Source organism: Limanda limanda, chromosome 1 (genome assembly GCF_963576545.1).
Source record: "Limanda limanda chromosome 1, fLimLim1.1, whole genome shotgun sequence".
NCBI classification, from domain to species: Eukaryota; Metazoa; Chordata; class Actinopteri; order Pleuronectiformes; family Pleuronectidae; genus Limanda; species Limanda limanda.
In genome coordinates this window covers 22,252,806-22,267,779 of record NC_083636.1, presented here as the reverse complement: position 1 = coordinate 22,267,779, position 14,974 = coordinate 22,252,806, and the positions used below count along the sequence as shown (strand labels likewise).

Below are 14,974 nucleotides of genomic sequence, written 5' to 3'. Positions count from 1 at the left end.
AACTACAAAAGTCAAAGTGCAACTGAATTTAAATTGAACGTGTTGTTTCTTGCTCTCCGTAGTTGTAGTCATGTGAGACTTTGACAATAAACCGGAGGTTTGGAGACTCGCCTCCAAAACAAAAGCATGATTTAGACGTTTCATATACTGTTATCAAATTAAAAAATGAAATGAATGCAAATTCTTATTCTTCGTTAAAAACGTTTAGAAAGGGAAAAACAACAGATTTAAAAACCATCATGTAAATACTGAGATACATTTTATAGTTTTAAATAAAGACTCAAATAAAGCAGTGGTTGTCCAGCTGCTCTTTGGGATTTTATTAATTTTGAATTAAGTCTATAAACAAATGAAACTTGTTTTATTCTGAATATCTAACCCGGAAGTGTAGTGTCATTGTGCGCTGTGTCCGCCGCTGGTTTCCGGTCTGACTCAGTTTGATGTTGACAGTGAAATTTATCAGAAAAGTCTGAAAATCAACGGATTTCTTCACGTTTGTTCGTCACGTGAGTGATTTTAATATCTCCTGTGTTTCCGGTCTTAGAGCTTTTCACTGACGAGCTGTTTTCACCGCTAAATACAAACATTTCGTTATCGTCTTTTTCGTGAGAAACGAAAACGAAACATTTCACTTCTTCTAAAAGTAAGAACGTTTCATTCCAGGTTTCTTCTTTATTCCCTGAATCTGCCTCTAAATAATAACAGTAATAATAAAAAACTATTCATTCTATTTCGTGTTGTTTTGCTCGTGTGTTGATTTTCTTCTGACTTCATATTAACTTTATCAACGGAAAATGTAAGTGTTTTGCATCAAGTCTTAAGATCATTTATCATTTTAGTTGTAAAACTCAGTTGTTTGAAGCTAAAGTTCTTTCAGAGAGAAAATGACTCAACAAAAAAACAAAAAATGGTGAATTCCTGATGAGATTTGGTTAAAATAAGCTTTTATTAAATTCAGGTTCAGTTGAAAATGATGAGATTGTTTTGAAACTCGTGGTTTTCATTACACTAAATAATGATTTAAATCAAACATAGTAAAAGTCAAGTTTTCATACTGTAAAAAATCCATGAAATAATATTCAGCTGGTGCTTCAGGGTCTTTGTTTTAAAGACTAAAGTATGTGGACAAAGTTTTACTGAGAATTAAGACACACAGAACATTAGAGTCTGAATCATTAGAACTATTAAACTCGTTTAAACCTGAATATGGTTTATTAAAGTCAATTTATTTCCCACAATCCCCCAGTTCAGATACTTTAGCATCTGTGTTTTTCATGATGATGAATAAGGGCCCGTGCACCTTTTGCGTTGCGTTTGATTATTCATGGTTTCTGAGGGGTGAGTAGATAATGAGTGAATTTTCATTTCTGGGTGAACTAGGCTTTTAATCTGAAAAGATAACATGTGATTGTCAGTTTCCTTTGATGTGTCGGTGTCAGTGGTTCCTTTGAAGTGTCAGTGGTTCCTTTGAAGTGTCAGTGTCAGTGGGTCCTTTGATGTGTCAGTGACTGTTGCAAAGGTTAAAGATTTATACCATCGGAGTGTTTGACCTGAACAGATCGTTAGTCTGTGACGACTCTGTGTGGTTTGTGAGTTGTGACGTGTTTGGTGACGTGTGGTCGTTTGTCCATCTCAGCATGAAGCTGCGGATCCGAATCAACAAACAGTCGAGCCGGGTGGAGCTTCTGGGAGAAGAACCAACGGTGCAGGAGCTCCGGGATCACGTCAGGGACACGGTGCTGACATCTCAAGGACTCAGGTGGGACGTCAACATGTCAAGTGTCTCAGAGGGACATGATCATTGTTGTGTTGTTTCTCTACTGAGTGTTTGTGTTTGTGTCTCAGTCCAGACACGGAGTTCAGTTTGTCTCTGAACAGCTCCGAGCCTGTGTCAGACACGGGTCAGACGCTGGCGTCCTGCGGCATCGTCTCTGGAGATCTGATCTGCGTCCTTCTACCAGAGTCTGTGGCCGGCTCCACCTACACAACCTGCAGCCGAGCAGAGAGGCTGATGGAGGCCTCCACCTCGGGGGGCCAGGTGAGTGTTCGGTCGGAGGTGGAAACGTGTTTCTGATGGGATTTGAATCTCAGCAGTTGCTCGTGAGAATGAACAATAATCACAAGACGTTCATGTTGGATAACACTTCTAGAAACTGTTCAGATTCTGAGCAGAGAACAGGAAACTTATTGAGCATTATGATCTCTACAGCAGCCAGCCACCAGGGGGCGATCCAGATGTAGCTCATTGTTAAATGTTTGATCCTGATGGTTGTGTTTGATATTAAAGTCCAGCAGCAGCTGTGCAGCACTGGGCGAGGCCCCTGAGGACCAGGCCCCTGAGGACATGGACCCTGAGGACCAGGTCCCTGAGGACATGGAGCCTGAAGCACCGGCCCCCTGCTGGGAGCCCATGCTGTGCTGCGAGGCCGAGGAGGGGGAGGCTCCTCTGTCCCTGGAGCTGCTCCACCACAGCGCCTCCATCACCAGCCCCAGCGACGCCGTCATGGTGGCAGGACACCTCCTGATGCTGGAGACTGGGTTCGTCCCTCAAGTGAGTCCCTGCTCTCTGTCTCCCCCTGGAGGTAAAACCCTCAGCTTCACGTTTTAAACTGGTTCATAAACTGATTCACACAAATTAACTTTAAGAAGTGAGTGAATCACATGATTGTGAGTCAGAATCTCGATGTTGTAACTGATGCGTTTGGTTTTTTCTCTCCGTGTGGAGGCGTCCGAGGTGAAGCCCGGTGAGATGCCCAGCGGCTGGAGGTCGACCGGCGGACTCTTCCAACTTCCTTACACACACCCGCTGTGTGAAAACAGCCTGGCCGTGGTGGTGGGCGTGGTCATGGGCCCTGTGCTCGTCATCAACGGTGAGTTCCAGGAGTTAAACTTCACTTTCTGAAGCTGAGACGCTCAGTGACGTGTTTCTTCTTCTTCTCTTTCAGCCTCTCTGAAGCTCAATGACTCGGTCGACACGATTCGCAAACTGTGTCTGAATCCGTGCAGCTACGTGACCGACGAGTGGCCAGGTAGATCTCTGATTGGTCCGTTTGACTCCTCGCATCGGAGCGCCGGGGGGGGGCCTCAGCGTTAACCCGTCTGTCCTTGTGTTTCAGGGGAGAGCGCGGCGGCGGCGTTCAAACACCTGAGCAAACTGTCCCGACTTTTCAAAGACCAGCTGGCCTACCCGCTGATCGCCGCCGCCAGAGAAGGTAGAGACGACTCAGCAGATTCACACATTCCTCAGTTTATCGTACAGACAGTTTGGTTTTTAGATCTTCAGGCGAGTTAGTGGAAGCATCAGCTCATTAGCCACCAGCCGTTGTTCCTATTTACCAGAGGTGGGACCAAGTCATTTTTTTGCAAGTCCCAAGTAAGTCTCAAGTCTTTGCCCTCAAGTCCCGAATCAAGTCCCAAGTCAAGACAGGCAAGTCTCAAGTCAAGTCCAAGTCCTGCAGTTTGAGTTTCGAGTCCTTTTAAGTCCTTTTGATCACAGAGTAATAATATATTTACACAGATCATGTATGCTTTTAAAATCTGTATTTATTTATTAAAACAAGTGCAATTGAAATTGCACTTGCGGGGGCCGCTCCTATGCAGTGCAAAAAAGGACAACGGCTCATAAATCCAATCCAAAAACAGTTATTTTTAATTAAGGAGATCTTTACAAATTTAAGTGCAATGACATTAAACATGTCAAACATTAAACATTTAACATGTCAACACAACATTTAAGAACTTTTGGGAGGATATGTCAAGACATGAACCACATGACGGCTAAAATAAAAAGTTAAAATGCCGCTGTCCCACTGTATATTTAAACTTTTGGTTAAACTTTGGTCCACCTTTCGAGCACTAGTCTACAAACATCTTGTTGAGTTTGAGCAGCAGCTGATTTTCAAGGTGAGTAGAGCTCATCCGGGTTCACTTTGCAGTGAACAGCAATCCAGCACAGCTGAAGAGTCACCCGCAGGCGGCTGAGGCAGGTAGGCCAGTAGGCTATTGAGTTTCAGGCAGTGTTGTCCATGAACGAGTTCAAAAGAATGCGTTCATTTTTATGAGAACGTTGACCTAAATGCAACTTAATGACAAATAATGAATTTGAACGGTAAACACGTTCATATTATCTGAAGTCAAGCTGAAACGTTACGTAATGTTTTCCTTCTCCTGAGAAGAGACGCTGTCTAAAACGGATACTTGCACCATGTCGATGCCATCGTTGTTGTGTTTATTTGAAATGAAATGCAGTCTTACAGGGCAAAATACCGTCTGAAAGTTGCAATTCCGTCTTTCAACTTTTTTTTGTTGAGGGGGGGGGGGCTCTTGCATAGAGCGCCAAATATGCTAGGGCCGCCCCTGTGTAGCGCAGGGATTCTCTGTATGGTGCACCCCACCGGTGCGGCGCGGAGGTATAACAGGCTCGCGACCGGGAGGAGAAAATGCGAGGCGGAGGTAATATTATAGCCGAACTAATGTTCTGACGTCCGCATCTCTTTATGCAGCATCTACCACTGCAGTGAGAATTGCCTTGGCTTTCGTTACTTTACACCCCTGACGCACACATACACAATGAAAGATACAGAGCGTTCCTTAATAACATACTTTTTAATCTTTGGGTTTTGGGGAAAGGAGCAAGTCTTATCAAGTCAAAAGGCTGAAGTCCAAGTGAAGTCACGAGTCATTGATGTCCAAGTCCAAGTCGAGTTGCAAGTCTCTTTACATTTTGTCAAGTCGAGTCTAAAGTCATCAAATTCATGACTCGAGTCTGACTCGAGTCCAAGTCATGTGACTCGAGTCCACACCTCTGCTATTTACACCACGTGACCAGCGGATGGTCACATGACCACGGAGGTGATGTCAGAATCACAGTATTTACTTTCTCCTGATCCTGTTCCCAGCGATGGCGCTGCCAGTGGCGTTCGGCCTGGCGGTGCTGCCTCCGGAGCTGCTGCTGCGCATCCTGCGGCTGCTGGACGTGCACTCGGTGGTGAGGCTGGCGTCCGTCTGCCGACACTTCAGCGTGGTCACATGTGACTCAACGCTGTGGAGACACCTGTTCCGCCGGGACTTCCCTGGGGAGCTGTCGGGGAGAGAGTCCAGCAGGAGCTACGACTGGAGAGAGGTGAGGAACTGAGATTATTAATAATATGATCATAAGATCCTTGTTTTCACTTTAAAGCCAAACACCTTGATGTGTTTTAATTTATTATATTATTATGGTATTTAACTTAGATTAATTAACTACAATTATCAGGGTTTTTTATAAGTGATTGAAAAACTTAACCCACATTGGAAATCAATTTTATATGTCCTTAATCTTTTAATTATGCCTAACTCAATAACTGTTGCCAATAATATTAGATTTTGGGTGAACCACTGAATTTGTACATTTATTGATAAAAGTTTAATTAACATTAGTGATGTAAACTATTTAAGGTGTTTTTAAAAGATTATCTGAACAGTTTAAAGGATTTGATCAAAACATAAACAATATGTTCTATATTCAAAGTCTCACTTATTAAAATCGTTGTTACTTAATTTTCTGTCAATTAACTTAACCAAGGAATAAATGTAAAAACTGTTAATATCAAGCCTTTTTCTTCCAAACTGTAGAATCATCAGACTCTGATGATTGTCATGTTTTCACGTTTTTCTGCAGCTTTATAAAAAATCCCATCAGAATCGTGAGCAGCGCCGTGCCGCTCGTCGCCGGATCCTCCCCCCCGACCACCTGAACCCCCGGGACATCTTCAGGCCCCACCCCTTCATGCCGCCGCTGCCCGGCATCATCGGAGGAGAATATGACCAGAGACCCTTCTTGCCCCCGGGCCTCCTGCCCCAACCCTACCGCCATCCGGACCGCGCCCTGAGAGGTCGGGCGAGTGGAGGACGATCTGACGACGTCCGGCGAGGATTCATCTGAGTAACGAGACTCTGAAGGAGACGAGTGTTTGTTTCCTGAAACACCAAATGTGAATATTATTAATAAAGTATGACGACGTGTTCAGGGTCTGAGGAAAAAAGACTGTTTCAGTTTGTGATGATTTTATTAGAAAATCTGATGTTTTTTTACTAAACAAATAAAAAGTGAATTTATTTTTAGATCTGATTTAATCTGTTTTCAGTTTTTAGCTTCAATATTTTTTCTCTTTTAATAATAAAACCAGAGTTCAGCAGATCGACTTCGTTAAATGTGAACATTTAATTATAATAAAAATATTATATAAAATGTGTCGTTGGTCGAATCAACATAAAATCTTTTCAGTTAATAGGAAATATATAACTACAATGTAATGAATTTAAATATATTAACTTGTTCCATTAACTCATTAGGGCCCGAGCACCGAATGGTGAGAGGCCCTATTGAAATTGTAAGGATTATTCTTATTATTATTATTAGGGCCCGAGCACCGAATGGTGAGAGGCCCTATTGAAATTGTAAGGATTATTAGGGCCCGAGCACCGAATGGTGAGAGGCCCTATTGAAATTGTAATGATTATTAGGGCCCGAGCACCGAATGGTGAGAGGCCCTATTGAAATTGTAAGGATTATTCTTATTATTATTATTATTATTGTGACTAAAGTGAATTGGCTTTTTGAGAGCTTTAACATGCTGAACTTCTTAACAAACTTTGCAGTAAATTAGTAAGTGGTGAAAATTTACGTATTCTGGAGTATTTGGAAATGGGCGTGGCAAAATGGCTCAACAGCGCCCCCTGGAACCCAGCCCCTAGGTTTCCACATAACCGATTTTCACCAAAATCGGGCAAGAGGTGTATCGTGACTAATCATGAAAAAAAGTCACAAAGGGTATTATGAAAAACGCAACAGGAAGCCCGCCATTTTGGATTTAGTGGCCATTTTGGCCATTTTGGCGATTTTTACTTTAATGTACTTGTCCCAGGGCTTTCATCAGATCAACTTCAAATTCAGATGAGTGTCATCACAACAAGATGGAGAAAAAAGTTGACTTAAAAAATCAACTTTTCGTCTCACCGTGTGACCTTGGCGTGGCATCAAAGTTTGATTAAACGCCATAAAAACACGAGGTTCTGTATCTCGGACAAACACGATCCAATCGAGTCCAAACTAGACACATGAGACAAGAGACCCGGCCTGATGACATCTGCACTGAAATCATGACTTAATATCACAGCGCCCCCTGGTGGCATCAGGAAATGTATGTTTTTTTGCATGTCTTACACTTGGATGTATTTCTCCTCATCCACTGACCTCAACCATGTCAAACTGTATCAAATGGGTCTCAAGACATTGATAATGAAGATATAAGATTACTGTGACTTTTCGTCAAACGCCATACTAATGGCGTGGCATCAAAGTTCATCAACTCGCCATGACACACGAAATTGCTGTAACTTCCGTGTTCATGGTTCCATCTCACTCAAACTACACGTGTGTGTTAACATCCCCCCCCTTAAGATATTCATATGGTTTTAAGAAATGAGCGTGGCAAAAAAACTGACTAGCGCCCCCTAAAGGGCAGCCCTGGCACTACGATTGGTTGACATGTACAAAAATTGATTATGGCATGTGTCTTTTCATAACAAACAAATAAGTCTCTTGGATCGATATGTTAGACCAAACAGGAAGTCCGCCATTTTGGATTTAGTGGCCATTTTGACCATATTCCACATTTTTACTTTGACATACTTGTCCCAGGGCTTTAATCAGTTCATCTTTAAATTCAGATGAGTGTCATCACAACAAGATGGAGATAAAAAATGATTTAGGGATTGTTTTTTTGTCACACCGTGTGACCGTGGCGTGGCGTCAAAGTTCATCAACTCGCCGTGAAACACGAAATTGCTGTAACTTCAGTGTTCATGTTTCTATCTCACTCAAACTACATGTGTGTATCAACAGCCCCCCCCCCTGAAGATATTCATATGGTTGTAAGGCCGTGTGACCGTGGCGTCGAAGTTTGATTAAACGCCATCAAAACACGAGGTTCTGTATCTCGGACATATATTGTCCAATCAAGTCCAAACTAGACATGTAAGACTAGAGTCCCGGCCTGATGACATCTACACAGAAATCATGACTTTAAATCACAGCGCCCTCTGGTGGCTACAGGAAGTGAAGCTTTTATCCTTGCCACAGAGAGGAAATCGCATCCAACGTGGAGACGTGCGCCTGGTCATCGACCGCTCTCTCCCCCGACTGCAACAGGCTTCAACGTGCAGGTGCTCGGGCCCGCAAGTGCTACAACGTAGCCCTAGTTATTATTATTATTTTTCACACAAAAGGATGGGCTTTTTGAGGGCTTTAACGTGCTCAAAAAGTTATGAAACTTTGCAGTAAGTTAGTAAGTGGTGAAAATTTACGTATTCTGGAGTATTTGGAAATGGGCGTGGCGAAATGGCTCAACAGCGCCCCCTGGAACACAACCCCTAGGTTTCCACCCAGCCCCTAGGTTTCCACATAACTGATTTTCACCAAAATCGGGCAAGAGGTGTATCGTGACTAATCCTGAAAAAAAGTCTCCAGGGGCATTATGAAAAACGCAACAGGAAGCCCGCCATTTTGGATTTAGTGGCCATTTTGGCCATTTTTGGCGATTTTTACTTTAATGTACTTGTCCCAGGGCTTTCATCAGATCAACTTCAAATTCAGATGAGTGTCATCACAACAAGATGGAGAAAAAAACTGACTTAAAAAATCAACTTTTCGTCACACTGTGTGACCGTGGCGTGGCGTCAAAGTTTGATTAAACGCCATCAAAACACGAGGTTCTGTATCTCGGACAAACACGGTCCAATCAGGTCCAAACTACACACATAAGACAAGAGATCCGGCCTAATGACATCTGCACTGAAATAATGACTTAATATCACAGCGCCCCCTGGTGGCAACAGGAAATGTCTTGTTTTTTGCATGTCTTACACTTGGATTTATTCCTCCTCATCCACTGACCTCAACCATGTCAAACTCTTTCAAATGGGTCTCAAGACATTGATAATGAAGATGTAAGATTACTGTGACTTTTCGTCAAACACAGTATTAATGGCGTGGCATCAAAGTTCATCAGCTCGCCGTGAAACACGAAATTGCTGTAACTTCCGTGTTCATTGTTCCATCTCACTCAAACTACATGTGTGTGTTAACATCCCCCCCCTGAAGATATTCATATGGTTTGAAGAAATGGGCGTGGCAAAAAAACTGACTAGCGCCCCCTAAAGGGCAGCCCCGGCACTACAATTGGCCGACATGTACAAAAATTGAGTATGGCATGTGTCTTTTCATAACAAACAAATAAGTCTCTTGGATCAATATGTTAGACCAAACAGGAAGCCCGCCATTTTGGATTCAGTGGCCATTTTGACCATATTCCACATTTTTACTTTGACATACTTGTCCCAGGGCTTTTATCAGTTCAACTTTAAATTCAGATGAGTGTCATCACAACAAGATGGAGATAAAAACTGACTTAGGGATTTATCGTTCGTCACACCGTGTGACCGTGGCGTTGCGTCAAAGTTCATCAACTCGCCGTGAAACACGAAATGTTGTTACTTCAGTGTTCATGGTTCTATCTCACTCAAACTACATGTGTGTATCAACAGCCCCCCCCCTGGAGATATTCATATGGTTGTAAGGCCGTGTGACCGTGGCGTCGAAGTTTGATTAAACGCCATCAAAACACGTTGTTCTGTATCTCGGACATATATTGTCCAATCAAGTCCAAACTAGACATGTAAGACTAGAGTCCCGGCCTGATGACATCTACACAGAAATCATGCCTTTAAATCACAGCGCCCCCTGGTGGCTACAGGAAGTGAAGCGTTTATTGTCCAATTGAGTCCAAACTAGACATGTAAGACTAGAGTCCCAGCCTGATGACATCTACGAAGAAATCATGACTTTAAATCACAGCGCCCCCTGGTGGCTACAGGAAGTGAAGCGTTTATTGTCCAATTGAGTCCAAACTAGACATGTAAGACTAGAGTCCAAGCCTGATGACATCTACACAGAAATCATGACTTTAAATCACAGCGCCCCCTGGTGGCTACAGGAAGTGAAGCGTTTATTGTCCAATTGAGTCCAAACTAGACATGTAAGACAAGAGTCCCGGCCTGATGACATCTACACAGAAATCATGACTTTAAATCACAGAGCCCCCTGGTGGCTACAGGAAGCGAAGCGTTTATTGTCCAATTGAGTCCAAACTCGACACATAGGACAAGAGTCGCGACCTGATGACATCTACACAGAAATCATGACTTAAAATCACAGCGCCCCTTGGTGGCTACAGGAAGTGAAGCGTTTATTGTCTAATTGAGTCCAAACATAAGACAAGAGTCGCGACCTGATGACATCTACACAGAAATCATGACTTAAAATCACAGCGCCCCCTGGTGGCTACAGGAAGTGAAGCTTTTATCCTTGCCACAGAGAGGAAAACGCATCCAACGCGGAGACGTGCGCTTGGTCATCGACCGCTCTCTCCCCCGACTGCAACAGGCTTCAACGTGCAGGTGCTCGGGCCCGCAAGTGCTACAACGTAGCCCTAGTTATTATTATTATTGTGACTAAAGTGAATTGGCTTTTTGAGGGCTTTAACATGCTGAACTTCTTACCAAACTTTGCAGATAATTAGAGAGTGGTGAAAATTTACGTATTCCGGAGTATTTGGAAATGGGCGTGGCCAAATGGCTCAACAGCGCCCCCTGGAACGCAGCCCCTAGGTTTCCACATAACCGATTTTCACCAAATTCGGGCAAGAGGTGTATCGTGACAAATCATGAAAAAAAGTCTCAAAGGGCATTATGAAAAACGCAACAGGAAGCCCACCATTTTGGATTTAGTGGCCATTTTGGCCATTTTGGCGATTTTTGCTTTGACGTACTTGTCCCAGGGCTTTCATCAAATCAACTTTAAATTTAGATGAGTGTCATCACAACATGATGGAGAAAAAAACTGACTTAAAAAATCAACTTTTCGTCACACCGTGTGTCCTTGGCGTGGCGTCAAAGTTTGATTAAACGCCATCAAAACACGAGCTTCTGTATCTCGCACATACATGATCCAATCAAATCCAAACTACACACATAAGACAAGAGTCCCGGCCTGAAGACATCTACACTGAAATAATTTCTTAAAATCACAGCGCCCCCTGGTGGCTACAGGAAATGTCTTGTTTTTTGCATGTCTTACACTTGGATGTATTTCTCCTCATCCACTGACCTCAACCATGTCAAACTGTATCAAATGGGTCTCAAGACATTGATAATGAAGATATAAGATTACTGTGACTTTTCGTCAAACACAGTATTAATGGCGTGGCATCAAAGTTCATCAGCTCGCCGTGAAACACGAAATTGCTGTAACTTCCGTGTTCATGGTTCCATCTCACTCAAACTACAAGTGTGTGTTAACATCCCCCCCCCTGAAGATATTCATATGGTTTTAAGAAATGGGCGTGGCAAAAAAACTGACTAGCGCCCCCTAAAGGGCAGCCCCGGCACTACGATTGGCCGACATGTACAAAAATCTATGGGGACATGTGTCTTTTCATAACAAACAAATAAGTCTCTTGGATCGATATGTTAGACCAAACAGGAAGCCCGCCATTTTTAATTTAGTGGCCATTTTGACCATATTCACCATTTTTACTTTGATGTACTTGTCCAAGGGCTTTCATCAGTTCATCTTTAAATTCAGATGAGTGTCATCACAACAAGATGGAGATAAAAATTGACTTAGGGATTGTTTTTTCGTCACACCGTGTGACCATGGCGTGGCGTCAAAGTTCATCAACTCGCCGTGAAACACGAAATGTTGTTACTTCAGTGTTCATGGTTCTATCTCACTCAAACTACATGTGTGTATCAACAGCCCCCCCCCCTGAAGATATTCATATGGTTTCAAGTCCGTGTGACCGTGGCGTCGAAGTTTGATTACACGCCATCAAAACACGAGGTTCTGTATCTCTGACATATATTGTCCAATCTAGTCCAAACTACACATGTAAGACTAGAGTCCCGGCCTGATGACATCTACACAGAAATCATGACTTTAAATCACAGCGCCCCCTGGTGGATACAGGAAGTGAAGCGTTTATTGTCCAATTGAGTCCAAACTAGACATGTAAGACTAGAGTCCCGGCCTGATGACATCTACACAGAAATCATGACTTTAAATCACAGCGCCCCCTGGTGGCTACAGGAAGTGAAGCGTTTATTGTCCAATTGAGTCCAAACTAGACATGTAAGAGTCCCGGCCTGATGACATCTACACAGAAATCATGACTTTAAATCACAGCGCCCCCTGGTGGCTACAGGAAGTGAAGCATTTATTGTCCAATTGAGTCCAAACTAGACATGTTGGACTAGAGTCCCAGCCTGATGACATCTACACAGAAATCATGACTTTAAATCACAGCGCCCCCTGGTGGCTACAGGAAGTGAAGCTTTTATCCTTGCCACAGAGAAGAAAACGCATCCAACGCGGAGACGTGCGCTTGGTCATCGACCGCTCTCTCCCCCGACCGCAACAGGCTTCAACGTGCAGGTGCTCGGGCCCGCAAGTGCTACAACGTAGCCCTAGTTATTATTATTATTATTATTATTGTGACTAAAGTGAATTGGCTTTTTGAGGGCTTTAACATGCTGAACTTCTTACCAAACTTTGCAGAAAATTAGAGAGTGGTGAAAATTTACGTATTCTGGTGTATTTGGAAATGGGCGTGGCAAAATGGCTCAACAGCGCCCCCTGGAACCCAGCCCCTAGGTTTCCACATAACCGATTTTCACCAAAATCGGGCAAGAGGTGTATCGTGACTAATCATGAAAAAAAGTCACAAAGGGCATTATGAAAAACGCAACAGGAAGCCCGCCATTTTGGATTTAGTGGCCATTTTGGCCATTTTGGCGATTTTTACTTTAATGTACTTGTCCCAGGGCTTTCATCAGATCAACTTCAAATTCAGATGAGTGTCATCACAACAAGATGGAGAAAAAAGTTGACTTAAAAAATCAACTTTTCGCCACACCGTGTGACCTTGGCGTGGCGTCAAAGTTTGATTAAACGCCATCAAAACACGAGCTTCTGTATCTCGCACATACATGATCCAATCAAATCCAAACTACACACATAAGACAAGAGTCCCGGCCTGAAGATATATACACTGAAATCATTTCTTAAAATCACAGCGCCCCCTGGTGGCAACAGGAAATGTCTTTTTTTTTGCATGTCTTACACTTGGATGTATTTCTCCTCATCCACTGACCTCAACCATGTCAAACTCTATCAAATGGGTCTCAAGACATTGATAATGAAGATATAAGATTACTGTGACTTTTCGTCAAACACAGTATTAATGGCGTGGCATCAAAGTTCATCAGCTCGCCGTGAAACACGAAATTGCTGTAACTTCCATGTTCATGGTTCCATCTCACTCAAACTACATGTGTGTGTTAACATCCCCCCCCTGAAGATATTCATATGGTTTTAAGAAATGGGCGTGGCAAAAAAACTGACTAGCGCCCCCTAAAGGTCGGCCCCAGCACTACGATTGGCCGACATGTACAAAAATTGAGTATGGCATGTGTCTTTTCATAACAAACAAATAAGTCTCTTGGATCGATATGTTAGACCAAACAGGAAGCCCGCCATTTTGGATTCAGTGGCCATTTTGACCATATTCCACATTTTTACTTTGATGTACTTGTCCCAGGGCTTTCATCAGTTTAACTTTAAATTCAGATGAGTGTCATCACAACAAGATGGAGATAAAAAATGATTTAGGGATTGTTTTTTCGTCACACCGTGTGACCGTGGCGTTGCGTCAAAGTTCATCAACTCGCCGTGAAACACGAAATGCTGTAACTTCAGTGTTCATGGTTCTATCTCACTCAAACTACATGTGTGTATCAACAGCCCCCCCCCCTGAAGATCTTCATATGGTTTTAAGGCCGTGTGACCGTGGCGTCGAAGTTTGATTAAACGCCATCAAAACATGAGGTTCCTTACTCGGACATATATTGTCCAATCAACTCCAAACTAGACATGTAAGACTAGAGTCCCGGCCTGATGACATCTACACAGAAATCATGACTTAAAATCACAGCGCCCCCTGGTGGCTACAGGAAGTGAAGCTTTTATCCTTGCCACAGAGAGGAAAACGCATCCAACGTGGAGACGTGCGCTTGGTCATCGACCGCTCTCTCCCCCGACCGCAACAGGCTTCAACGTGCAGGTGCTCGGGCCCGCAAGTGCTACAACGTAGCCCTAGTTTTTTATATGAATCTCAGATGTGTTGATTTCATTTTTGATGAATCTTGATAAACTTCAGTTTTTGTCACAAACTTAATGAAGATAAATAAACATTTCTGACACAATGACGTCATCTTTTGTCTCAGACAAAGGGTGGACTCGTTAAAGGATCCGGGTTTAACCGGCGGCACAGCCTCGTCCGGGCGGGCGGAGTTTAGTCGGTTAAATGAAATCATCTTCTTTCCTGCGGGGTTACGTGACGCAGTCTGGACCAATGAAAACAGGAGAATTTTGCGTTAAATTCGTTTTATTAATATTTCACTTTGTTATATTTCCTCGTACTGACAGTGTCTCCGCCCTCCTCCAGCCGGGCGGGGACTCTCCTGCTCGCTCCTCCAGCCCGTTGATTACGCTGGCCGGGGTGCGTTTGATTTGCGACCTGCTGAGAACCGGAGAATCCAGATTAAGAAGAACATGAGAATTTAACCGGATTTATTTCAGTGTCCAAAACTAAACTAAATTAATAAATTATGAATTTATTTTAATGAGGATTTCTGAATCAGAGTTTATGACAAATTTCAATTCTGGGTTTGGTTTTATTAAGAGTTATGATTTGATATGAATAATAATAATAAATAACTACATGTAATAAAAGTCCAACCCCAGATGCTCTGTCTCTTTAAGAGCCTCGTGTTGATACCGGAAGTGTGAGGAACCCCCCCCCCGCTCTGTCAGCAC

At 43.2% G+C, this 14,974-nt stretch overlaps 1 protein-coding gene across 1 annotated transcript; it reads left to right on the top strand.

The window, feature by feature from the left end:
- The first annotated feature begins 415 nt into the window (after nucleotides 1-415).
- On the top strand, nucleotides 416-6,187 carry fbxo7 (F-box protein 7). The gene is made up of 9 exons (XM_061071281.1): nucleotides 416-506; nucleotides 1,637-1,759; nucleotides 1,846-2,038; nucleotides 2,288-2,551; nucleotides 2,726-2,870; nucleotides 2,946-3,029; nucleotides 3,117-3,212; nucleotides 4,899-5,122; nucleotides 5,660-6,187. Exons 2-9 carry the CDS (start codon nucleotides 1,638-1,640, stop codon nucleotides 5,921-5,923), a joined length of 1,392 nt encoding a protein of 463 aa, XP_060927264.1. The 5' UTR covers nucleotides 416-506; nucleotide 1,637; the 3' UTR covers nucleotides 5,924-6,187.
- The last annotated feature ends 8,787 nt before the right edge of the window (nucleotides 6,188-14,974 follow it).